The 27,146-nt window shown below is 40.3% G+C and overlaps 2 protein-coding genes across 4 annotated transcripts in view; both read left to right on the forward strand.

Moving 5' to 3' along the window:
• Positions 1–118: 118 nt before the first annotated feature.
• Eef1akmt2 (EEF1A lysine methyltransferase 2) lies at positions 119–26,380 on the forward strand. 3 transcript variants are annotated; one of them, XM_021168067.2, is made up of 6 exons: positions 121–317; positions 1,305–1,370; positions 2,091–2,205; positions 15,668–15,775; positions 21,878–22,094; positions 25,731–26,380. In XM_021168067.2, the coding sequence occupies exons 1-6, from the start codon at positions 208–210 to the stop codon at positions 25,847–25,849; spliced, it is 735 nt and encodes a 244-aa protein (XP_021023726.1). In that variant the 5' UTR covers positions 121–207; the 3' UTR covers positions 25,850–26,380. The 3 variants fall into 3 exon arrangements, with proteins under 3 accessions (XP_021023729.1, XP_021023726.1, XP_021023725.1); XM_021168066.3 differs by lacking the exon at positions 121–317 and adding an exon at positions 359–497; XM_021168070.2 differs by lacking the exons at positions 15,668–15,775; positions 21,878–22,094 and having other exon boundaries at positions 119–317.
• Positions 25,757–27,146, forward strand: part of Fam53b (family with sequence similarity 53 member B) — a 117,590-nt gene continuing 116,200 nt past the window's right edge. The window contains exon 1 of the mRNA XM_085841225.1: positions 25,757–25,910. The gene's annotated coding sequence lies outside the window, so the exon portion shown is untranslated. The remainder of the gene's footprint in view (positions 25,911–27,146) is intronic.

Here is a 27,146-nt window from a genome sequence, read left to right on the forward strand (position 1 = left end):
AAGGCTATCTTGGCTTCTCTAGCCAGCATTGTACACTTAGTGGCCTCTAAGCAGCCTCGGCTCTTTGCTGTGCTTGGCCTCCCAAGGTCTGGTCTGGAGCATTAGAGAGACAGCCTCCTATTGCCTAGAGAGGCCAGGCCCGCGCCTCCCCTCTGCTCAAGTCGCGTCTCTATGGCGGCCTCGACAGCTCACTAGGCGCAGAGCGATATGAACGCGGATGCTGAGGGCCACAGCGGTGCTGTGGTCCCCGCGCAATCTCCAGAGGGCAGTTCCGCGGCGGATGACTTCGTCCCGTCCGCTCTGGGGACACGAGAGCAGTGAGTGTGGCGGGGAGGGTGAGCGGGCGCCTGAGGCCCGGAAGGAGATGGCGCCCTCTCCTGAATGGGGCCTGAGGGAGGAGGGCGGAGGCGACCTGTGTGGCTTAAGAGGCGAGATCGCAAGCACTTCCCAAGCACTTCAAGGGATGCAAGCCCACCCGAGGCCCTTGGGGAGTCCGTGTAGGGGTGGAATCTGGCTTAGGGAAAGGGGGGAGAGAGTTGGGCAACATTATACAAAGGCCCGAGAGAGGTCCCCACAAAGCTGTGAGGTCCCGGAGCAGGAGGTAGTCGAAATGGAAGATGCTCTAAACTGGGAACTAGGGAGATAGATGGTAGGGGTTCTGGGGAAAGAAAGATGAATCTCAGAAATTAATGGATAAGCATATAGAGGAGTGCGGGGGTGGGCAGGCATTAAGATGAGAGGAAATTTTGGAGGAGGGAGCAGGGATTTTAGAGATGAAATAGGAAGAGAAAGCAGATGATAATGGGAAGGGTTGCAGTTTTAAGGATTAAGAGAAGATTTAATGGGAGAACTAGAATACAGGGAGAGGCAGAGACTGTTGTAGCACTTAATTTTAAGTCCATTTTATCTTGGCTGCGTTCATTGTGAGCAAACAGTTGACCTACTGATTAGAAAATCCTGAATCTGCATATAGAAGACCAACTTTGGAGTAACAAACTCAGTTTGTGCAGTTCACTTTTGGACTTGGGATCCTTGGACAATTGCTCCTTTTTATTTAAGATAAAATGTATATAGGAGTATTCATCCCATGGGTATAAGTACTTGTATGATTCATCCTGCTTATCCATAATTTCCATTCTTTTAACCCAAGGATTTTTTTTAAATGCAATATATGCACTTATTGATAACACTAATAATGTTTAAGGCTGTTGTAAGGAGCCATGAACTTCATTGGAAATATTTGTTTAATTCACAAAAGACAGTTTAATTTGAGATTCTTGCTTCACATTTCATTGTTTATATAGTTGGGATGCTGTTTATGAGAGAGAACTGAGAACATTCCAAGAATATGGGGATACAGGAGAAATCTGGTAAGTTAAGCTGAGGAGTTGTTTGTGTGGGTGTGAGAGCGTGAACACGTGGACTTAAAACAGCAAAGCAGCCTTGAGCTCTTCAGAAGCTTGGGGCTGAATCTGGCTTCTGTGACAGCTTTAAAATCAATCTCTCTCTCTCTCTTTCTCTCTTTGTTCTTGTTCTCATTTTTTATTTTATTTTTTTTAAGACAAGGTTTTTCTGATAGCCTGGGCTGTCCTGGAACTCACTTGTAGGCCAGGCTGGTCCCATACTCAGAGATCCGCCTGCCTCTGTCTTCACTGACAGCTTTTAAATGCGTCTTTTCTTTTTTAATGGCCCAGATTTACATTGATCATAGTGCTAGAAAGTTGCTTTCGTTCCACAGTTGTCATTTTTTTTTAGAAAGTAAGAACCAGCGTTTGCTGATGTCCAAAGAGGCAGTTACTAGGACCCCATGTTTAAGGATTAATGTTGCTGTAGATAGAATATGTGTGTTTATAGATATAGTATACTTGTATGTTACACGTGGGTATATACATAAATATGTATAATATCCACATATCCTGGGTGTTCCATTTTTAGAGGCACAGCATCGTAAGTAACGATAAAGTTTAACTACTGAGAAGTGCTACTGTCACTTTTCAGGACTGGCGTTGAGCGTGCGTTATGGTATAGACAGCTTAACGTGTAGTTGTAACTTTTGCTGTCTGTCTGCTCTTTGTATTCTGTTCTCACAGGTTTGGGGAAGAGAGTATGAACCGACTAATACGGTGGATGCAGAAACACAAGATCCCATTGGATGCCTCAGTGCTTGATATTGGAACTGGAAATGGGGTTTTCCTGGTTGAACTTGTTGGTACTTTTAGTATTCATATGTTTGAGCCAATTTCTTTTTTTTTTTTCTTTTTTTTAAGATTTATTTATTTATTATATGTAAGTACACTGTAGCTGTCTTCAGACACTCCAGAAGAGGGCATCAGATTTTGTTAGGGATGGTTGTGAGCCATCAACGTGGTTGCTGGGATTTGAACTCAGGACCTTCAGAAGAACAGTCAATGCTCTTAACTGCTGAGCCATCTCTCCAGCCCTTGAGCCAACTTCTAAGGTGGATGTTTAAAGAACTGTTGCAGTTAAGAGATTACCATCTAACTGTGAAACAGAAATCAGTTGGAACACTGACTTTGAGTGTTCACCTGGGAGGAAAGGGCGACTGATTGGATCGTGGAAAGCACTCGATACATGGCGTCAGACGTAATCCTGAAAGATGAACTCCCAGATGTCTAGTGAATGCTGGAGTCCTAGGAGCATAAAATCTCAAAAGTCATAGTCTTGAAAGAGTAAAATCTTGAATGTTGAAATTCTGGAAGCCAGAATTCTGAAAACCTCAGTCGCTGTATTCCAAAGCAAAGGGTGTATAGGCACTAGAAAGCTGCATAATGTGGAGGGGGTTAGAACATTTATAGCCCTATGAATGGTAGCTGTATCATGTTAGTTGTGGCGAATACCAGAAATCCCGATTGCCCATTATTTAGGATATTTATGTGAGCTTTCCAGAGGAGATCAATGCCTGAGTCTGGGTGGAGTAAGGGAAGGGCTGTCTCAGTATAAGTGTACACTCTCCAGTAGGTTGAGGCCTGTCAGGAACACCAGAGCAGATAAGTTGGTCTTTCTGAAAGTTAGAACCCTTTTCTTTTGCTGTTGTATGTTTTGAAACTCTTGGCCTTGGGACCCGAGGGCTTACACCAGTGGTCTTAGATCTTTGGGCTTTGAGCCACAGACTGAGCGTTAATTAGCTTCACTGCTGCCTCTGGCATTTGGGCTTGAACTAAGTCAGGCTACTGACATTCCCTGGCAGACAGCCGGGGAGACTTCTCAGTCACAATAATTGTGTGACCCACTTCCTCTAATAAACCCCTTTCAAATCTATATCTCTTACTGGTTTTTGTCTCTAGATACTTTTACTATGAATAATTTGGTTTTGGGGAAGCAGCGTAATTCCTTCTTACTGTATTCCTTAGAATACAATGAAAGAAATCTGAAAAATTGTTCCCTTGCAAGCAGGCTTTGCAATATTTTAGTTTTGAATATTTGTTTGTGTGTATGGATTAGGTTTGGGAGCCAAGTGCCTTTACCTGCTGAACTATCATACTCTCCCCAAGGCTTTGATAATTCAATTATATAGAGCTACTTAACGGTTTCAATGTTTTAAAGCTTGGGTCAGTGAGACAGCTCAGTGGGTGAGGATGCTTGCCCCCAAGCCTGCCCACCTGAGTTTGAGTCCTGAAATGTGTGGAAGGAGAGAACTGATCGAGTAATGTTAGTTACTTAGCCGCTGACCTCCATAGGGGCTACCCATCTACTTACATAAACACACTACGTGTAAATGTTTTTTCCAGTTTTTTTTCTTTCTTTCTTTCTTTCTTTTTTTTTTTTTTTTAAATTGCGACAGTGTCTCTGTGTAGCCTTGGCTGTCCCAGAACTGTCTATTTAGATCAGGCTGACCTCAAACACACAGAGATCTGCCTGCCTCTGCCTCCTAAGTGCTTGGATTAAAGCTGTGTGTGACCATGCCCAGCAAGTAAAAAAAAAAAAACATTTAAAGCTAATTACTGGTACTGTGGAAATTCTTTAATTGTAACAACCAGACCTTCAAACACACATACATGCTTAACAGAATTTGGCAGCTGAAATAGTCTTCAAATGACAGTGCAGTGTCGAAGAGATAGCAGTTAAAGTGGTGGTTTGAAATGTACGAAAACCAGGGTTGGGGATTTGACTTAGTGGTAGAAAGGCCTTGGGTTCAGTCCTCAGCTCTGAACAAAAAAATTTTGGACTGGGGGACCAAAAATATTTAGGGGGCTAGAGAAATTGTTCAGTGAATAAGAGCGCTGGCTGCTCTTCCAAATTCAATTCTAACCAAGTTAATTCTCAGCACCTGTGTGGCAGCTCACACCTGTCTGTAACTCCAGTTCCAGGAGATCTGACACCTTCACACAGACATACATGTAAGCGAAACACCAAAGCACATGAATGAGTGACTGCAAGAAAGTCTTCTTTCCGGAATGACTCAGTTGTGTGTTGCTGCCGCTATGGCATTGCACTGTGCTCCTTGCAAAGGATGCCCCTGTCAGGAGGCACTGGAGCAGCTCACTGGCCTTCTGGGCAAGCTCAGCTTGCCTCCTGAAGAAGACACATATTTATCAAGTCTAACCGCAGAATACCTCACTTTGGCTAATGGATGGCCCAAATTGCATTTCGAAACTATCTCCATTTAAAAAGATATAAAGCCGGGCGTGGTGGCGCGCGCCTTTAATCCCAGCACTCGGGAGGCAGAGGTAGGCGGATTTCTGAGTTCGAGGCCAGCCTGGTCTATAAAGTGAGTTCCAGGACAGCCAGGGCTATACAGAGAAACCCTGTCTCAAAAAAAACCAAAAAAACCCCCCCCCCCCAAAAAAAAAAGATATAAAACTCACCCTCTGTTAGGGTTAAACATTTTAAAACTTAATGCTTTGTTGTGTATTAATACCTAGAAAAGGTGAAGCTTTGAAAAGATTTTGAAGCTTTGGAAAATGAGCTTAAATTGCATCCCAAGACAGTAATGACAGATGAATGAGGATTTAGGTGCAGCCCAGCCTTCTGCAAGTGAATTTTAAAGTGTGTCCAGTAAAGTGTTTGTTTCTTCCGCTCAGCCAGTGCATTTGTGGGGAAATTCAATTACGATCAAGTGCTTTCAGTAGCATAGCCAACAGAATATGCAGGTAAATGGATACCTTGGCTGTGCATCACAGTAGTGATGAAATCCAGTTTAAAATGGTTTTTATCTGTTTATTTTTTGCCGGAGAGATGCTTCAGCAGTTAACCATCTCTGGCTGCTCTTCTAGGGGATCTGGGTTTAATTCCTAGAGCCCTCATGGCAGCTCATATAACCCTCTGTAATCCTGTTCCCAGAGTTGTGGCTTGTAACTGTCTGTAAGTCCAGTTTCAGAAGGTTTGATGGCCAGGTGGGCACCGGGCACACAGGTTATACACAGATATGCATATGGGCAAACACCCATGCACATTTAAAAATAAATGTGTCATTTGAGCTTTGAGCTATGTATTTAATGAGAGATACTAGCTCAAAAATGTAAAAGAAGAAAAGGTGAACATTTAAGGAAGTTACCTAGTGTTCCCAGTGTTGACCTTTTGCTTCTACACTCACTCACACACAGATAAGAACACCTGTGCACTTGTATCCACATATTCATACACAAAAAGTACCACTTGTCTTCATTGGCATTACTCTTTGCTGGTGGGATGCTAGGAACTTCTGATGAATTGAAAGCATGTTTGCATGATGAAGGCAGTGATACTGCTGAGTGGTTTGAAGATTCTCAGGTGCCCAGTCATGGTGTTTGTTCACCAGTTTTGTGTGTTGAATTTGTGGCCCCTGTCTAAGTCCATAAGGAAGAAAATTGCTAAGTGGCCAAAACAACACAGGCATGGTGCTGAAGATGACATTTTTTAAAAAACTATTTATTTTTATTTTATTCACCTTGGTATGTTTTTGCCTGCTCGTATGTTTGTGTGAGGTTGTCAGATCTTGGAGTTACAGACAGTTGTGAGCTGCCATGTGGGTGCTGGGAATTGAACCAGGGTCCTCTGGAAGAGCAGTCAATTCTCTTAACCACTGACCCATCTCTCCAGCACCCCCTCCCCCTTTTAATTTTTTTGAGACAGGGTTTCTCTGTATAGCCCCGGCTGTCCTGGAACTCACTCTGTAGACCAGGCTGGCCTTGAACTCAGAAATCCGCCTGCCTCTGCCTCCCAAGTGCTGGGATTAAAGGTGTGCTCCACCACGCCCGGCTCCAGCCCCCCTTTTCATTACTTTTAAAAAAGATTTACTTTTTACTACGTTAAGTGCCTGTGTTTGCTGTATGTATGACGATGCCCACAGAGACCAGAAGAGATTGTTGGAGCCTCTGGAGCTGGAGTTGCAGGTAGTTGTGAGCCTTCCTAGGTGGGTGCTGTGAGCTAAATTCAGGTTCCCCAGAAGAACAGAAAGCACTCTTAACATCTCAGCCATGGATCCAGTCCAAGGTAGAGCTTTTTGATAGGAAGTTATGTTGCTTTATGTAAGCTATAGAATTTCAGAAGAACATTACCCAAGAAAATAAATAAATTTATTTCTCCAATTAAGGCAAAAACTCACCTTGATGTGAGACTTCTGAAAGTTGGTCAGCCCTCAGGGACTACTTCTCTGTTCTTGTTCATAATTTATCTTTTCTTATATGTTGGGTTTTCATGGTTTTTTTTTTTTTTTTTTTTACTTTTTGTTCATTCCCAGATTTTAAATCACCAGTTTTTTTTAATAATTATTCATTTTCCTCTGCTATATATTTCATTTGCATCATTTTGTATGAAATGTCTAAAGACTTGATTGTAATTTAGGCAAGTCATAATGAGACACGCCTTTACCTGCAGCACTCAGAGGCAGAGGCAGAGAGAGGCAGAGAGAGAGAGAGAGGCAGAGAGGCAGAGGCAGGCGGCTCTTTGTGAGTTCAGGGCATTCCTGGTCTATTCTGAGAATTCCAGACCAGCCGAGGATGCATAGTAAAAACGTGTCTCAAAAACAAACAAGCAAACAGCAACAAAACCAGAAGAATAGTTGTTTTTATACTTTTTTTAGATTTGAATCATCACAGTGTTGTAGGTGTAGTGGTAAACAGCCTGTGCATAGGGACACTGATACTAGCCAATGAAGAGGGGGGATTGATTTTTTTTTTTTTTTTTTTTAGCATTTGTGACAATTTCAGAAAGTTTATTTTTCTTTGTTTGCAAATTATCAACAAATCTTAATGTGGGTTTATTTTTAAACTTTAATTTGTATTTGTTTTATATAAATGGGTGTTTCATCTACATGAGTTTATGTAGAGTTAGAGATGGTTGTGAACCATTCTGTGGGTGCTGGGAACTTGACTTAACATCTTCTGCAAGAGCAGAATATGCTCTTAGCTACTGAGCCATCTCTTCAGCTTGCGTTTATTTTTATTTTTGTCCTTTGAGAAGGGTCAGTGTGTAGCTCTGGCTGGCCTGGACGTTGATTTGTAGACTAGGCTGGTCTGAAACTCATAAGAGACCCACTTGCCTCTGTCTCCCAAGTTGTGGGATTAAAGGAGTGTGTTCTCATGCTGAGCCCCCTGTTTTGTTTTTGAAGTAAGGAAGTAAGGTCTTACTGTATTATCCAGCCTGGCCTCCTAACTCAGGTCCTCTAGCTGGTTTTTTTTTTTTTGCTTCCTGAGGGCTGGGATTACATGTCTGCCACAATGCTGGATGACCTGTTTTCCCATGGATATAGTTTGTCTAACATTGAGTTATGTCTCCAGCCCTTAAGTAAATGCCTTTTCAATATTTTATTTTGTTTATTGTCTCGTGTAGCTCAGGCTGGCCTCTAGCTTACTCTGTCGCTGAGGTTGTTCTGAACTTCTTAAATTCCTCTATCCCTTCTGTGCTGAGATTACAGATGTACATCACTATGCCTGGCTTAAAGAGTTTTTAAAATGATTTTTCCCAGAGTTATTTTTGAGATTCTTGATCTTGTAGGATTTTATATTTAGTGATATTGGTCTTTTGAGGTTTCGTCATTTGGGATTATGTTGTTTGAGATTGCTTTTGGTGATCAGGACCTAATGCCCTAAGTGAGAAGCCCCAGGGGATTAGAGTCCTAGTCTTGGTTATTTTGGTTGTTATAGTCTTTACCTTGAGCAAGCCTGCTTAAGTTTTCTGGGCTTCATTTTCTCTTGAGGGTGTAGACTGGGTGATCTGTATTAGCTTCTCTTAGTTCAGGTCTGGAAATCTGTGTATATATATATATATATATATATATATATATATATGACTGAAGAGGTTGCTTGTTGTTTAAGAGTCATTGCCACTTGCAGATGACCCAGGTTCAGTTCTAGCATGGGCTCCCTCAAAACCACCAGCAACTCCAGGGGATTATTTTAAGTCTTCTGGCCTCCATAGGCACCAGGCCTGTTTATGGTGTACATACATGCAGGGAAAACATTTATGTATATAAATTTTTAAAAATAGTTTAAAAGGAGATGTTTGCAATTCTAATAGGGCATGTATTCTTCATTTTAGGTAATTATATGGCTTAATAAAAATACATTGTTCATGTACCCAAGGTTTGATACAAGTTCCTCTATCAGTATTATCCTGTGTTTATATTGGTCATTGCTATGCAGGAAGTGTAAGATGGAGGTTCATCTTAGGTGGTTTTACCATTTCCTCCTCCCTTCCTTCCCTCCTTCCTTCTCCCTCCCTCCCTCCCTTCCTCCCTCTCTGTTTTTTTTTTTTTTTTTTTTTTTGAGACAGGACTTCTCTGTGTAGTCCCTGCTGTGTCTGGAACTCACTAGACCAGCCTGGCCTTGAACTCAGAGATCCACTTGCTTTTGCCTCTTGAGTACTGGGATTAAAGACATGTGTCACCACCATCTAGCTTACTGATTTTTCTTATTTAAAATTTTTTGCTACATTTATATATTTGTGTGTTGTATGTGTATGTGTATATGTGTGTGCATGTGTTATCACAGCACCCATGTGGAGGTCAGAGGACAACTTGAGGGAATCAGTTCTTTCCTTCTAGCATGTGAGTTTCAGGGATTAAACTCTGGATATCAGGCTTGACAGCAAGTGCCTTTACTAACTGAGCCACTTAGGGTATAAACAAAAAGATTGAAATTTACTATTGACTGCCACATACAAATATGGCACTGGAAGCTTGAAAGTGTGGATCTTGAGCTTGGATTATAGTATAATATAGGATGGGCTGACAGATAGTTAAGTTGTAGCTCATTATATGTGATATTGGATATACTGAGTATAAAAGAGGAAACAGCATTGGAAATGGGGGGATGAGGAAAGGTCTTGAGGAGTTACTATCCAAATTGGGAGGGAATCTAAGTGAGTGTGGGCAGAGTGTAATTACAGAGAGAGAAAATACTGGATAACGAGAACTAAATACATGAAAGTTGAAGCAGCATAGGTCTTGTGCCTTTAAGTAACTGGTAAAATATAATTTGTGTGGAGTAAGGATAGAGATGTAGATTAAGTTCAAATGGCTACCATATTGTGTTTTGCATTGTGTAAGAGCTGGTTTCCTTTTTAGGCATAGTGAGGAGAGAGGCAGAGTAACATTTCTTGAAACAGTTTTAAACATCAAGACAAAACAAGCGTGTTCTTTAGAGCTCAGGCGTGAAATGTCTGCAGCTCAGTAGATTGTCTGAACACCCACACAGTGGTCACTGTGGTCAGCTTTCTTCTTCAGGAAAAGTAACCACTGTCCTCTGCAGGTCAGCCAACTGGGTCTGCACTTCCTAAATTGGTTAGCGTGGTTTTGAGTGTGTCAGTAGAACTTAGGTTTCCATATAACGTTCTGGAAGATTCTGGTGCTGATTGTAGTAGTTGGTTATTTTCATTGCTGTCTGGCTGCGTAGGATTCTTTTTATAGCCATCTCACGCACATATTTATTCACCTGTTCATTTTACCTGTAGACGTTTTGGATTTTACTTACTCAATTTTGTGTAGGCCAAGAGTTAACATTGGGTGTCTTTCTCAGTCACTCTCCACCTTATTTTTTTTTTTTAACTCTATCATTTATTTTGTTTATGTGCTTGTGTTTCTGTATGCTGTGTATTTGGGAGTGTGCATGTGGACTTTACTCACTCAGTTTTGTGAACGCAGGGTCTTGTGCACGCTGGACACCCATTCTTATCACTGAGCCATTGGCTAGGCCTTCCTTTGAATTGCTGTAGCTTACTTGTAGAAGCTAATGGTTTATCCTTGAGATTATAGTTTCTTATAGGTTTTCTCTGTCTGTAATTATGGGCTTTGTGGTAAGTGGTAATTTTAGTTTTCCCTTTTAAATTTTTTATTGTTTCTCTCTTGGTTGTGCATGTGTTCATGTGAATATATATGTGTATGTATGTGTAGGCCAAGAGTTAACATTGGGTGTCTTTCTCACACTCTCCACCTTTTTTTTTTTTTTTTTTTAATTCTATCATTTATTTTGTTTATGTGTGCTTGTGTTTCTGTATGCTATGTATTTGGGAGTGTGCATGTGGAGGTGAGAAGACACCTTTGTGGAGTTAGCTGGTTCTGAGGATCAGTTCAGGTTGTCAGGCTGGGCAGTGAGCACCTGTGCCTGTTAAGCCATCCTGCTTGCCCTTTCCACTTTTTTTTTCTGAGATAGCCTCTCGCTGACCCCGAAGCTTACTGATTCCTCTGCTTGGCTCCAGAGATCCTCCTGCCTTTTCTTTCCCAGTGTAGATTATAGATGTAGATTATAGATGTGTGATACTTTTACGTGGGTGCTGGATGTTCAACTTCATACTTGAGCAACAAACACTGTACCAGTTGACTCATCTCTCTAATCCTCTAAATAGTCATGCTTTTGTTTGTTTGGATAAGGTCTCTGGAGCTCAGAATGGCCACAAAACTGCTAGTAGCCAGATATTTAACCTCTGGCCTACAATCCTCATCCTTTGCATCCCTGGTGCTAGGAAGCTTGGATATGGGGTGTGTTTGTTATTGCTGAGCATTCTGTTACGTGGCTGTGTCTCACATTATTTATCCATCCACACACTATGCTTTTGGTTTGTTTGGCTCTTTTGAGACAGGGTTTCTCTGTGTAGCCCTGGCTGTTTTGGAATTCACTCTGTAGACCAGGCTGGCCTTGAACTCAGAAATCCGCCTGCCTCTGCCTCCCGAGTGCTGGGATTAAAGGCGTGCGCCACCACGCCCGGCTCCTGGCTCTTCTTTTGAGTCTTCAGTTGTCATACTAGTTAACATCCTATGTCCTGTCAGTTCTGGCTGTGTGCATTATTTTCCAGCAGTGCTGAACTGGTAAGGCCCATCCATGCTGGGCTGATGGGTCCGTGGCATCTGCTCCTGGAATGAGGCTACCCATGGGAGGCCACATGCCTCCCACTTGTCAGATGATGCTTCCCACTCCCCCTGGAGTGACTCAGCCAGACAGATGCGCGTAGTAGGGCTCTCTCTCAGTTTTGTATTTCACTAGGAGATCATGATGCTGACTGAGCCTGAGTGTTTTCTAGCAGAGAGAATAAATTTGGGGAGGGTGAAATGGGGTTAAAAAAGAATAGTTTTCACTTGCATTGTGAAGTGTGAAAATAAAATTGGTGGCTGTTTTTATTTAAAAAAACAAAACAAAACAGATCACAAGACCACTTGCCTCTGTCTCCTGAGTGCTGGGATCAAAGGTGTGCACCACATCTGACTCACAAGTATTTTTTTTGTCTCATCTTTTTTTTTGTTTTTGTTTTGTTTTGTTTTGTTTTGTTTTTTGAGACAGGGTTTCTCTGTGTAGCCCTGGTTGTCCTGGAACTCACACTGTAGACCAGGCTGGCCTCGAACTCAGAAATCCACCTGCCTCTGCCTCCCGAGTGCCGGGATTAAAGGCATGCGCCACCACACCTGGCTTTGTCTCATCTTTTAAAATATGTTTGTATACCTACATGTGTGTGCATGTGTATGTCAGGGTGCCTCTGTACAGGTAGGATCAGGCTTGGGTGTTTGTTCTCACTTCCTACCTTAGACAGGGTCTCTTGTTCTCCACTGCACACTTTGGGGTTCGCCTGTCTTCACCTTTCATAGTCCTCTAGGACAGTGATTTTCTGCCTTCCTAATGCTGCAAACCTTTAATATAGTTTCTCATGCTGTGGTGACCCCCAACCATAAAAGTATTTTGTTACTACTTCATAACTGTAATTTTGCTACAGTTATGAATTGTAACGTAAGTATCTGATATGCGACCCGCAAAGGATTCGTGACTCACAGGTTTAGAACTGCTGCTGTAAGATACTAGAATTGCAGATGCATGCTATCCCATCTGACTTTTCGAGATTCATGTGGGTTTTGAGGTTCTGAACTCAGGTCTTCATCCCTGGTGCAGCAAGCACTTGACTTACTGACTCATCTCTCTAGCCCCAAGAATTGTTTATCTATCTATCTATCTATCTATCTATCTATCATCTATCTATTTAATGTATATGAGTACACTATTGCAGTCTTCAGACACCAGAAGAAGGCATTGAATCCCATCACAGATGGTTGTGAGCCGACATGTGGTTGCTTGGACCCAGGTCCTCTGGAAGAGCAGTCAGTGCTCTTAACCACTGAGCCATCTCTCCAGCCCTACTTTACATTTTGACAGGTGGTTTTGCTATCTAATCTTAGATTGGTATTTTTCTTTGCTTGTCTTCTGGCTCCCATTCTTCATGACTGTCAGCTGGACAACACCCTTAGGTTTGCTCTTAGGAAGTAATGTGTCTTCTTGTTTCTCTGTTCTTGTTCTCTGGTACTTTCTAGAGTTTCCTCTTTAGTTTTCATCAGAAATACTGTGATGTATATGGTTTTGTTTCTTTGCATCTCATTTTCATTTGAAGTGATTGGGTCCCTTTGTCAGGATTGGAAAAATGTCAGTTATTTGCTGTTTTTTATTCTTGCCCATTCTGGTTTCTTTCCCCTTCTTGGATCACTTATATCTGTAAATATTTTAGATTTTATATATATATAGGTTGCCATGTTAGATCTTTATGGTTCTTTGTCATTTGTCATTCTGTTTTGAACAGGGATATTTTCTTTACTAATTCTTAAAAAATAATATCATACAAACTGGGCATGGTAGAACATGCCTTTAATCATAGCACTCCAGAGGCAGAATTAAGTAAATATCTGAGTTTAAAGTCACCCTGTTGAGCCGGGTGGTGGTGGCGGTGGCAAACGCCTTTAATCCCAGCACTTGGGAGGCAGGGCAGAGGCAGGTAGATTTCTGAGTTCGAGGCCACCTTGGTCTACAGAGTGAGTTCCAGGACAGCCAGGGCTACACAGAGAAACCCTGTCTCGAAAAAATGACAACAACAACAAAAAACAAAACAAAATAAAACAAAAAAACATCCTGATCTACATAATGAGTTCTAGGCTAGTCAGGGCTTTATAGTGAAATTCTGTCTTAAAAAAGAAAAAAAGAAAAAAAGAAAAAAAAAAAGAGTCTAATCCATCAAACCTATACCTGGACTTTCTTGATTTAATTATTGTACATGTTATTTTTATTTTTGTTTTAAAATCTGTCTCTGGTAATTCTCTCATTTGGGTCTTGAGGGCCTGTCCTGCATCATTTTGTTCTTTCCCCTACACACATAGGTTTTCTCATTGTAGTCTTGGCTATCCTGAAACTCACTCTGTAGACCCAGCTGGCTTTGAAATTAGAGATCAGCCTGCCTCTGCCTCCCAAGTGCTGAGGTTAAAGATGTGCACTTCCACTGGCCCATTGGGGCCTATTTTAATGTCAGTTTCCTCCTTGAGTTTTGATTGATTGTTTCTTAGAGTGTCCATTTATTTTTTTTTACTTGGTGCAATAATTGAATAGGAAAAGCATTGCTGATAGCTTTGAGGCTCTGCGTGATTATTATAGAATCCAAAAACATCAGCATAATTTTTTAAGTTGTAATGAAGGGTCAACAGTCATGGTAGAAGGAACTGCTAAAAGAATCATGCTAGGTTTTTCATCTGTTAGAGAAGGAATTATGAGAAATGAGAAGAAAATGGCTGTCTTTTGGTGGCTGTGGTAGATGGAGGTGGCTGAGAGGACAGCCCTTCCCATCAGAACAGAAAGGAAGGTGGGTATGGTGGTGCACTCAGGAGCAGAGTCGGGAGGATCCGAAATTAGAGGTCAGCTTAGGCTCAATAGCAAGTCAGAGATCAGCCTAGACCACACTATACAATGAGAGAGACTGTCTCAAAAACAAAGCAAAAGGAAAAATGAAAGGGGAAAAATAACTGGTGTTGTGTGTTTTGAGTTTAGATTACAACTCAGCCCCTTAAGGTTGAAAAGTGTTTTTTACCTTTTTTTGTTTTTTTTTTTTTTTTTTTTTTTTTTTTTGACACAAGGTCTCACTCTGTAGCTTTGGGTGGTCTGGAGCATCAGACTGGCCTCAAACTCACAGAGATCTTTTTGCCTCTGCCTTCCAGTTCTGTGATTAAAGACGTGTACCACATGCCTGGCACTATGTTAACCTTTTTTTTTTTTTTTTTTCGGTTAAAGGTTTATTTATTTGTTTATTTAATGTATATGAGAACACTGTAGCTGTCTTCAGACATATCAGAAGATAGCATCGGATCCCATTATAGATGGTTGTGAGCCACCACATGGTTGCTGTGAATTGAACCCAGGAACTCTAGAAAAGCAACCAGTGCTCCTAACTGTTGCACTATCTCTCCAGCCCCTTACTATGTTAGCTTTTGAAGGAAGTAAATAATGATGTCCACCGGAAGAATTTCAGTCCATACCATATTTTTCTACTTTTGTTGTTTCTATTTCTTTTGAAATTATTATTTTTAAACACTTTCCTTTAAAAATATTTATTAATTTATTTTATGTATATGAGTACACTGTAGCTGTCTTCAGACACACCAGAAGAGGGCATCAGATCTCATTACAGATGGTTGTGAGCCACCATTTGGTTGCTGGGATTTGAACTCAGGACCTCTGGAAGAGTAGTCAGTGCTCTTAATCACTGAGTCATCTCTCTAGCCCCTCGAAATTATTTTATCATAATAAACAGCATAATTGGGTGTGGGTAAAGAACAGAAGCCGCTATGCCTTCGCCATAGCCACCACACATCTGAGGAGGTTCCTGTCCAGCAGATAGTAAACCCTCAAACCTAGTCATCCTTGCCTCGTTCTCTGTGGAAACTGGGTCCTGCCACGCCTCTATCACAGGTCTTTCACAAAGATCTACTAGAATATGTGAAATAGGTGAAAAAGTGAAAAAGTGCTATACGGTTATATTGTTTGTAAATTATGTGGCTGGTAGAGAAGTAAATAATGTATAATTTGCTGAAGCAAAATAAGTTAAAACCAACTCACTACATATGCATTTAATTTATTCATATAACTTAATTGAGTTAAGTAAAATGTGAGATAAATTCCTGTGTGAATTTGAGCATAACAACATCAGAAGTTAATATTATATTTTCAGCCCAAAGGCTTACATATTATCTTTGAGAAAATAAATTTTCTTTTGAAAAGAAATCAGATATTACAAAAGCAAAAAATTTGTTGTGGATTTAAGCTTTTGCTTTCTGTATAGAATATAATAAAAACTTTAAACATGTGAATAACTGGATATTCTATGACATTTGATCTACAGCAAAGTTAAAATTACTCTAGTATTCAAAGAATATGATAGTCCATAAGTAAAAAATACAGTTTTAAACTAAATTATGAAATTATTTCTCTGTCTCTAGGTGAAACATGGCTTCTCTAATATAACTGGGATTGATTATTCTCCTTCTGCAATTAAGCTTTCTGCAAGTATTTTAGAGAAAGAAGGGCTATCTAACATTAACTTGAAGGTAACTATTAATTATATTAATATTTTAAAATAAGCTATAGTGTTTAAATGTTACAAAGTATGTTAATTTGCTTACTTTTTTGCATTTATAAATTAAGGATCAATCGTAAATAATACAAACTGAAACATCTAAAAGTAAATATTAAAATTTTAATCTAGTCTACAGAATTTTTTTCTTTCATTTTTGTGTGACAGAGTCCTACTGTGTATTCCAGACCAGCCTCAAACTTGCCTTCTTCTGCCTGTCTAGCTGGATGATAGGCATGTAAGACTATGCTTTGTTGGAAAGTATTCTTCTTTGTGTATGTATATATGTGTGTGTTCATACAATATCTTCCATGTATGTTTGCAAGATCATACAGTAGCTGGCTCTGGATTAATCAGGTTAAAAAGTTATAAATGCTAGCTGTCCCTGTGGTACTGTTTTCTGCCTGAGGTTCCACCAGAAGGAAGGCTACAGACACTTAAACTGTGAGGATGGAGGGATTTGGTTATGTTTATTTCTCAAAATGACTTCTATTTTAAAAAGTCAACTTATAAATGTATAGAATGTTCTGCCGAATATTGTTATTTAATTCTTCATCCTAGTTAGCTTTGTCAATTTTGTATAGCCTAAAGCTTTGCCAATTTTATAAAAGCCTTACTGAAGAATTGTCTAGATCAGATTGGCCTGTGGGCATATCTTTGGGCATTGTCTTGATTACTAATTGATACAGGAAGGCTCAGTCTACTGTGAGACGTATCATCCCTAGTATTCCTGGGCTCTATAAGGAAGCTACTACTTAAGTATAAGCCTGTGAGTAAGTCAGAAAGTGAGCTAGCTTTAGGTTCCTCCTTTGAGTTCCTGCCTAGATTCCTGGACTATAACCTGGAAATGTTAGATAAAATGAGCCCTTTCCTCTCCAGAGTTACTTTTGCTCTGAGTGTTTTCTCATAGCAACAAAAGGAAGTTAGGACACTTAAAACACAAGGAGTCGACCACAGTTCTTCTCTTTTCTTTCAATCATTTTGCCTTACCACTCTCAAGCTTACAGACCTCAGATCCATGTACCTACCACAAAGTAGTATTTTTGATCTAAAATGAAAATTAGCTTACATTACTGTTTTGTTCACAGACCTCCATTGGGTTCCCTTTGTATTCAGCATGGAACCTAGATGCTACAGCTAGCTTTCAGAAGTCTGTCCTTGTGCTAGAGTCAAATATATTCTCTTGCATGTGGTAGGCAGACAGTCTGCCACTGTACTCCATATTTAGCCTGCCTGCGCTCCTTTCTTTCTTTTCTTGAACAGGGTTTCTCTATGTTGCCCTGACTATCTTAGAACTTGCTTTGTAGACTAGGCTGGTCTTGAACTCAGAGATCTGCTTGCCCCTGCCTCCCTCTAGTGCTTGAATTAAAGGTGTATACCACTGCCTGGTACACTAACACTCATTTTTTAACCCTTTCCGTTTATTCAGTATTTCAGTCGCTGGCTGTATTGTTTTTGAGATGTGTTAAGCTTGTCTAAGGTTTTATCCTTGCTATCTCTGCCTTTCTTTCCTTAGGTTTCTCAGCAGGCCAAGTTTGTTCCCATTATTCATATCTCTGTTGAAATAGCACCTCCTTAGAGAGGCCTTTCAAGGCTTCTTTTCTCCCCACACCCCTTTCCCTCTCCCTCCCTACCCCCTCTCTCCCTTCCCTTCCGCTCTCTCCCTTTCTTTCTTTTTTTCTTTTTCTTTTCCCCCAAATTTCTTGCCTGCAGGTATGTCTATGTATCATCTGTATGCCTGGCCCCTGAGGAGGCCAGAAGAGGGTGTTCTATTTTGTGGGACTAGAGTTACAGATGGTTGTGAGCTGGGAATCAAACCTGGGTCCTCTGGAAGGGCAGCCAGTTTTAACTAGTGAACCATCTCTCCAGCCCCTTCAGGCTGCTTTTGTTGTTGTTTGTATTTTTTGAGACAGCATTGCTCTGTGTAGCCCTAGCAGTCCTGAACCTTACTCTGTAATTTAGGTTGGCCTGAAACTCAGAGATCTGCCTGCCTCTGCCTTTCAAGTGCTGGGATTAAAGGAGTGTGCTGATTTATATATATATATATATATATATATATATATATATATATATATATATATATGATTTATCTTCCTAGTCATTCACAATCTTACTAGTGTTTTCTTTTTTCCCCACAAGATTAGGGTGCTTCCCTTTGTAGCCTCAACTGACCTAAGGATCCCACTGCCTTCACTTTCTAAAGACACACTATAGGTATACACCATCTTGGCTGGCTCATGATTCTTTGTTCTGTTTTATTCTATTGAGACAGGATCTTCTATAGTTCAGGCTAGCTTCCCGCATGCTATGTAGCTGAACTTCTGGTCTTCCTGTGCCTCTGCTTTCCCAAGTGCTATAATTACAGGCATGTACCACCATGCTGTTTTTTCCTCTTTAAAATTACACTCACGTATTTATTGTATGTGTGAGGTGGATACGTGTGCCACAGTACACAGTGAAGGGTTTCCTTTAGTGTATGTGTGTGTGTGTGTGTGTGTGTGTGTGTGTGTGTGTACAGTGAAGGGTCTCCTTTAGAGTGTATGTGTTGGATACATGTGCACAGTAGAGGGTCTCCTTTATTTGTGTGTGTGTGTGTGTGTGTGTGTGTGTTGGATACATGTGCACAGTAGAGGGTCTCCTTTATTTGTGTGTGTATGTGTGTGTGTTGAATACATGTGCACAGTAGACGGTCTCCTTTATTTGTGTGTGTGTGTTGGATACATGTGCACAGTAGAGGGTCTCCTTTTAGCATGTGGGCTTCAGGATTGAACTCAGTTTGTTGGGTTTGGTGGCAAGTGCCTTTATTTCCTGAGCTCAGGCCCTATTTTTATTTTATTTAAGATTTATTTATTTTGATGTGTATTAGTGCTTTGCCTGAGAAGGCCAGAAGATGGCTGCATAGTCCCTATATCTTGAGTTACAGGTGATAGTAGGTGATGGTGTTGAGAACCCAACCTGAAGCCACTGAAGAGCAGCCAGTGAAGAGCAGCAGCATCCAGACCCCATTTTTGCTTTCTTAATAGCACTGTATCTGAAACACCTTTTTTGTTGTTGTTGTTTTTTCGAGACAGGGTTTCTCTGTGTAGCCCTGGATGTCCTGGAACTCACTGTGTAGACCACCCTGGCCTCGAACTCAGAAATCCGCCTGCCTCTGCCTCCCAAGTGCTGGGATTAAAGGCGTGTGCCACCATGCCCGCTGAAACACTTTTAAAGAGCTGTTTCATGGTATATCATTATTAAATGGTTGTAATTTATTTTTTAAAATTTAAATTGCTTTATTTTTGTGTGTATACTTGTGTGGACATAAGTGTGTTCGTGAATTGAGATCTGAGATCAGCTTGCTGCAGTTGCTTCTCTCCTTTCATCATATGGACCCCAGGGCTAACACTTAACTTCCAGGTTTCCCTGCTGAGCCATCCTGCTGGCCCTATCAGAAATAGTATTGCTATCTTACTACATACATCTGTTTATTTTGTGTGGTGTGTGGATGCACCCCTGCAAGCTTGTGCAGGTCAGAGGACACTTGAGGGAGTTAATTCTAACTATCATGTCAGTCTTAGAAATTCACTCAGATTGCCTAGCTTGGTGACAAAAGCTCTTACTCACTGAGTCTGAAAGTTTGAAAAAAAAAGTCTCTGTGTGAGTGTGTACATGGGAGTGTGTACATGTGAGTGTGTATGAGTGTGCATGTGGGTGCATGTGAGTGTGTGCATGTGGGTGGGTGTGAGTATGCATATGGGTGCATGTAAGTTTGTACATGTGAGTGTGTGCATGTGGGTGGGTGTGAGTATGCATATGGGTGCATGTAAGTTTGTACATGTGTGTGCATGTTGGTGCATGTGAGAGTGTGCATGTGAATGTGTGCATATGGGTGTGTGTGAGTGTGTGCATGTTGGTGCATGTGAGTGTATGCATGTGGGTGTGTGTGAGTGTGTGCATGTGGGTGGTTGTGAGTATTCATATGGGTGCATGTGAGTTTGTACATGTGTGTGCATGTTGGTGCATGTGAGTGTGTGCATGTGAATGTGTGCATATGGGTGCATGTGAGTGTGCATGTTGGTGCATGTGAGAGTGCATGTGAATATGTGCATATGGGTGTGTGTGAGTGTGTGCATGTGGGTGGTTGTGAGTATGCATATGGGTGCATGTGAGTTTGTACATGTGTGTGCATGTTGGTGCATGTGAGTGTGTGCATGTGAATGTGCATATGGGTGCATGTGAGTGTACATGTTGGTGCATGTGAGAGTGTGCATGTGAATGTGTGCATGTGGCTGTGTGTGAGTGTGCATGTTGGTACATGTGTGTGCATGTGGGTGTGTGTGAGTGTGTGCATGTGGGTAGGTGTGAGTATGCATATGGGTGATGTGAGTTTGTACATGTGTGTGCATGTTGGCGCATGTGAGTGTGTGTGTGTGTGAGTGTGCATGTGGGTGCATGTGAGTGTGTGCATGTGAATGTGTGCATGTGAAGGCAGAAGCATTAAACTTCCAGGAGCTTCCACTGTAGGCAGTTATGAGCAACCTGATATGATCCTTTCATAAGAGCAGAACCCTATTGAGCCATCTCTGCTGCTGCTTGAAATACTTCCTTTATGAGTTTGTTTTTGTTACCTTTTTGTTACTATGACTGAACAACATAGACTAGGTAATTTGTAAAGCATAGAAGTTTATTAAGTCCACAGTTCTAGTGGCTGAAAAGTCTAGGATTCTTAAATGATGTGATAAGGGGCCTTCTTTCTGTGCCATAGCAAAGCAAGTAAGCCAGAGAAAGTTTTCCTTTATAACAAAGCCAGTCCCTCATTAGCCCATTAATCTGTTCATGAAGAGAGAGACTTCATGACTCAATCACCTTCCAGGGATCTCTTCCTAATCCTGATAGCATGTGACTGTACTTAGGTTTCCAATGTGTGTATTCTGGACGATTCTCTTAAACAATAGCAGTTTATTTGTTGTTTGTCTCTCCCTGTATAAAGCACAAGGTTATTCTATTCTAACAGATTTCCTTACTCTCTCACTTGCTGCTGTATCCTGTATTTAATAAGTACAAGTGTCATGAAGTACCTTTGGAATACAAGAATGTTGTGCAGGGGCTTAGGGTGAGGATGTTCCCACTGAGGAAGCTCTTCATGTAGTCTGTGTTTTGATTCAGATGTCATGAATTCTATACCTTGGGTATGGAGAGTGGGAAATTTCATCTTCTAATAGCAGTACTTGTCGAGTGTAGTGTGTTGGTACACACCTGCAACTTTAGTAGATCTAGGAGAGCCTGGGCTACATGTGTTAGACCCTGTCACCCAGAGAAGCAGCTCAATACCAATATACAGTATCCATTTTAGGGGAATTGTTTTAGATAGTTACTTACCTTATTAAAATGATATGAATGATGGTCGGCTAATTGTTTGATTTTAAAAGTATTTTAGAATTAAATTCATTGGTAAATTTGTGTATTATAAAATGGAAGCACATCTCAATTTCAAATATTGTAGTTGTATTAGGTTATTAAAAACAGGATACTGATGAATTTTAAAAGCTAAAGTGCAAGACATTTACTGAGTTAAGTAATCATAGTTTAAATAGTCCCTGGATTTCTTAAGCTTCATGGTTTTTTGTTCTATCCATTAGTAGCTTTGTGAGCTGCTAAATCAAAACAAAGGAACTTTTGATAATTCCTTGTTTACTTTAGGCCCTCAAGTGGTAGTATAAGCCATAAGTCTTATTTCCAATGACTTGGGTTCCAAATAAATTTTGTCATTTTGATAAATATGTTGAATATTTTCATAAGAAACAACTTTTTATAAACTGGGCTTTGGAGCCAGTATTACTGGCTTTGATTTGTTTCCAAATTTGTAGATATTTGAAATGTCCAGGAAACACTATCAACCTCTCTTCTAATTTTGGCTTTAATGATCTAGGAAATAAAGCACATAAAAGTTAACTATAAAGTTCAAAATATGTTTATTATATGTAAAGTGCCATCATAATGGGCCCTTTTATCTCTAAACTTTTATATGCTGTCACTTTAAGTTATATAAAAATTGTGTTAATTGTTCTCATATGGACATTCATTTTTAATATAGGTAGAAGACTTTTTGAGTCCCTCTACAAAGCTATCTGGATTTCATGTTTGTGTTGACAAAGGGACTTACGATGCCATAAGTCTTAATCCTGACAATGCAGTTGAGAAGAGGAAGCAATATGTGATGTCTCTCTCCAGGGTGTTGGAAGTAAAGGGCTTTTTCCTAATAACCTCGTGTAATTGGACCAAGGCAGAGTTGCTAGACGCATTCAGCGAAGGTAACCGTTTGGAATGTGCGCTTCCTTAGCTTTTATACTCGTGCTTGGCTCCCCGGTGGGTACAGTATTCTACATTTTTGGTGTGGGAATTGCCTGCTTTTCTTCTGTGTTAATGACCTTGGTAATAACTTTGAACTGTGTATATAGAGCACAGAAAAGTAAATTGGTTGGGATCCAGAGACCTTTTTAACATTTTTCCCAGAAATCCTGGCAGTTAAGTACTAAAATTTACGAGCTTGTAAAGATCAAGCTCTTTATTTAAGCAATGCAATCTTTTATTTAAGCTTTATGATCTGCTGTCCAGAGACTCAGAGCACGTGGACTATGCTTTTGACTTCAGTGCACCAACTTATTTGTGAATCTATAATCATACAAATGGAAGTACATGACCAATGTTTTAGTTTTATATGTAGTTTATATGATTTGCTTTAGGGGTCATTTAAGTATTTAGGATTTGTCTTTTTGTTTCCAGTATATATAGAGCAATTATTTATAATATTGCACAGAAATGAAATGGGGAATGTATAGCAGTTTTACATACTGGTTCTTAAGGAAGTCCCCTTTGTTTTTTTATGTCAGGCAGGACTTTTTCTGTCTCATTAGCCAAAGGTAATTAAGACTCTACCACTAATGGGGAGTCTTGTGAGCACTAAAAATCTATATCTATACAGAGAGCATTTGAAGTTTTCTCAGATTCTTCCTTGGACACTTTAAGAAGTATTTTACCTTCTAGTTTATTCATGTAGTACACAGGCATTCCTGGGAAAGTATTTTGAAATTTTTTTGGTATTCGTCTGCCTTTTCCTTAGAGTCTTTCTTCAGGGTTAGTACTAATTATTTTATAGAGGAATGGAAAGAATTTTTGGGATGAAGTATTAAGTAAATGATTCTAGACTAAATATTTGGCTACATTTTGACCCCTGTCACAAGCTGATGAGAGATTAGCTACCTCAAGAGTTTCCTGCACACTGTTTTCTGTAACCATGTTGCACCATATTGAATGCACCTATCTTAGATTTTGTTTTCCTTTTAGTATTAAAGGACTAGGAAAGAGAATATATCCTGTGTCCTCTTGTGTACATGCAGTGGCCTTGGTAGGTTTTATAATGGAAACCCTGAAGTGTTTATTCCTGAAAATACGAGCTTTTGGCTTCATTACTGTTACTTTTAGAAAACTAGAATTGTGTGAGATTTACTGTCTTTTACTTTGTTGTTCAATTTATTATCTTACATGCTACATTTGTTTCTCTTAGAACTGTTCGGTTCTAGCAATAATCCTTCCTTCTTTCCAAAGCTCGACAGTTTTAATAAATGCTCAAGAGTTCTGTATAGAGAAAGTTCCTTTCTTGGTTCTTAAATGCAGGTGTTCTCTCCTTACCCCTGGAACCAGTAGACAGAAACACATTGGTCTGTTTTTGGTAATGAGGAACAGGCTTTACCCTGGAATACTGTGCTTTAAAATGTGAATGTGTCTGAGAACTGTTAAGTAAACTCTATATTATATTCAGTTTTAGAACTAAATAGAAAATTAAAATAATGAAAATATTATAATAGGAGGTGTTAGAGAAACAATTACATAGCATTAATGAGTTTTAAGGATTGATTTACTTAGAAAATGGTGCTTGGACTTAGATGCAAGACAGCAGCGGAGTGCTCTGCTGCAGAGCCTACTGAAGGCCTCCGTTTTAGCTGCTTAGATTGGCTGCCACAGTCGATCTAAGCTGGTTTAGAATGAAATTCACCTCACTAATCTGTTTCTTTTATAATTGAAAAAAAATTTCATACCATGTATTTTGATCACACTTCTTCCCCTCCCCTAACTTCTCCTAGGTTCTCTCCATTGCCTTATCCACCCAACTTTATCTTCTTTTTTCTTTAAAAACAAAACCAAAAAGCCGGGCGTGGCAGTGCACGCCTTTAATCCCAGCACTCGGGAGGCAGAGGCAGGTGGATTTCTGAGTTCGAGGCCAGTCTGGCCTACAAAGTGAGTTCCAGGACAGCCAGGGCTACACAGAGAAACCCTGTCTTGAAAAACCAAAAAAAAACAAACCAAACCAAAACAAAAACAAAAAACCCAAACAAACAAACAAACAAACAAACAACCAAACAACCAAAATAAAACCCAGAAGGGGGGAAAACACCAAAAAAATTCAACAACAAAACCAACAGCAAAATCTCTACAAAAATGGAAATAGAAATAAAAACGCAAAAGTGCCTAAACAGAGCATAAGGAGACAAAAAGTTGCCAGGTGTTGGTGGCACAGGCTTTTGATCACAGCACTCCAGAGGTAGAGCAGGCAGATTTCTGAGTTTGAGGTTATATAAAACCAAGACAAAACAAAACAAAACAAAACCAACAACAAAAACTACCAAAATACTGTGACTATGTTTTGCGTTGGCCTACTACTCCTGGGCATGGGTTTTGTCCAGAAGTCCATTGACAGTCTATTAGTGAGAACTGAGTTTTTCTTTGCCAGTGGGTATCAACTACAAACAGCTTGTTGTGTAGAGCCTGTGCCTACTTCAGCCTCTCAGTGCTGAGACTGCGTGGCTTGAACCTTTTGAGGGCCTGTGTGTGTGCTGCCGCAGTATCTGTGGGTTCATGTGCCACATTTTGCCAGTCTTTTTAAGGGTCTTTGGTGTTTTGATTTTTCCATATTTGAAAGGAATTGTGCAGTTTTCCTTGGTAGTCCTATTCATACAATGTAAATGTTTTATGCTACTTGTTTATTTATTTGTTTTATTTATTCCAGATTCAAGCCTCATACATAGGAGGCAAAGATTCTACTACTGAAATACTCTGATGAGTTTTGTGTTGTGTTTTGTTTTGTTTTTGAGACAGGGTTTCCCTGTGTAGCCCTGGCTGGAACTCGGAGTTCTGCCTCCCAAGTGCTGGAAAGGCATGTACCACCACTGCCCTGCTTCCCTCTTATTTTTAATGAAAAAAAAAATCATGTCAGGTGGTGGTGGTGGTGCTGCCCGCTTTTAATTCTAGCATTCTCAGGCAGAGGCAGAGAGGCAGAGAGGCAGAGAGGCAGAGAGGCAGAGAGGCAGAGGAGAGGAGAGGAGAGGAGAGGAGAGGAGAGGAGAGGAGAGGAGAGGAGAGGAGAGGAGAGGAGGAGAGGGAAGAGAAGAGAAGAGAAGAGAAGAGAAGAGAAGAGAAGAGAAGAGAAGAGAAGAGGAGGGAGGGAGGGAGGGAGAGAGAGAGAGAGAGAGAGAGAGAGAGAGAGAGAAGCAGGGAGAGGGAGAGAGAGGCAGAGGCACAGAGAGGCAGAAGCAGTTCAAGGCTGGCTTGGTCTACATATCATTCTATTTCTGATGTGATTGAGTTCCTACATATAAAGCCACATAAGAAGCAGTACTAGCATGTGACAGTAATTCAGTGTGTCACAGCTACTTCCTACCAAGGAGATAGTAAAATAGACTAAGGGAGATGGAAGGAGGGTAATGGCAAGCATTTCAGGAAATGAGGAAAGACTTCCCTGCCAGTTGTGTTTGGTCCTTTTTGTTTCCTGTTTATTTAAAAAAAAATTGGGGGTAAGCTGGAAAATAATTGCAAAATTAAGTTTAGAAAAGATGTGAAAGAATATTGTTAGTACAAATATCTCTAACAAATATTTTAATTTTGTTTTATAGGATTTGAACTTTTTGAAGAGCTGCCAACACCCAAGTTCAGCTTTGGAGGTAGATCTGGAAACACTGTAGCAGCTTTGGTTTTTCAAAAAAGGGAGACTTCCTTGGACAAAATCAGTTAGCTATCTAGAAGAAACTGCAAAGTAAAACTGATACAGAAGAAGGAAATGCAAATAGTACTTAGTAAGTACCTAGGCTTAGTAAGTGCAAATAGTACTTAGTAAGTACCCAGGCTACACAGACTGAATAGGAATAATGGGTTAATGGGAAGCCACAAGCATGGGAATCAGTATTTAGATATCAACTAAGAATAATTTAAGATTTTCTCTTGTATTTGAAATATAAATATTTTTATTGTGATTTATGACAGTTTTCTGTAGCTGTTAATCAGTTGAGAACTTCAAAACAGTAAATGAATTTATAGAAAGAATCTGTTTTTGGTTTTTGTGCTTTGATACAGTTGAATATGTCTATTTATGAAGACTTGAACAAACAGTTTCAAGGCCAGAATAGTGAAGCTTTTTTCATGCGTTAATAGAATATGATGTATGATAAACAATGCCATTTTGGGTTTATAGCTGGGGGAGCTCCGTGATTGTCCGTGATGTGTATTAAGCAAAATCAGAGAGATTGATTAAATACATTTATTTATTTATTTGTTTATTTATTTAGAGAGAATGTCTCACTATGAGCCGCATTTGACCTAGAGTTCACAGAGCCTCTGCCTCCTCAGTGCTGAGACTAAAGATATATAAAATAATATGTGTATATACATAATATGTATGTGTACATATTATTATATAAAATAATATTGTATTAATTTATATATAGGAGAGCTACAGCTGAGATAGAAGACACTTTTGCAAGGTCAAATAGTACCAGATGGAGCCAAGCTTGGGTCTGGCTGACTCTAGAACCCTTCTTCTTCTAACAGTCTACCTCCCAGGTGCCAGATCTCTGCTTTGTGGTCCCTGTAAGTCAGGGCTACATATGCAATTCAGTTGGGCCTAACCTGTAGGAGCTCTGTAACCCTCTGTCATTGGTGGTCACTAACTGGCTAGTCCACTCTGTGGACTGTGAAAACACCTGAGTCACTCTAAATCCATTATAATTTCTTATCAACTATTGGTTTTGAAGACTTTCCCTTAGCAGGAACTGAATTTTAAGTAAGGCATGACACATTGTAATTTTAGCTCTCAGGAGGGTGAAGAAGGAGGTGGAGCTGTGGTGTGGTGTGGGGCAGAGAGCTGGGGGAAATTGCCATATAAACATGAAGACAGAGTCAGCTCCCTAGGACCTATGTAAAATGCTGTGCATAGCAATGTGCGTTTAGAGTCTCGATGTTCATGAGGCAGAGACAGCAGGATCCCTGAAGCTTGATGGTCAGGCAGTCTGGTTGTGAGTCAGTTGGCTCCAGGT

The sequence above is a fragment of the Mus caroli genome, unplaced genomic scaffold (genome assembly GCF_978045245.1).
Source record: "Mus caroli unplaced genomic scaffold, Mus_caroli_1 scaffold_8, whole genome shotgun sequence".
Classification (NCBI taxonomy): Eukaryota; Metazoa; Chordata; class Mammalia; order Rodentia; family Muridae; genus Mus; species Mus caroli.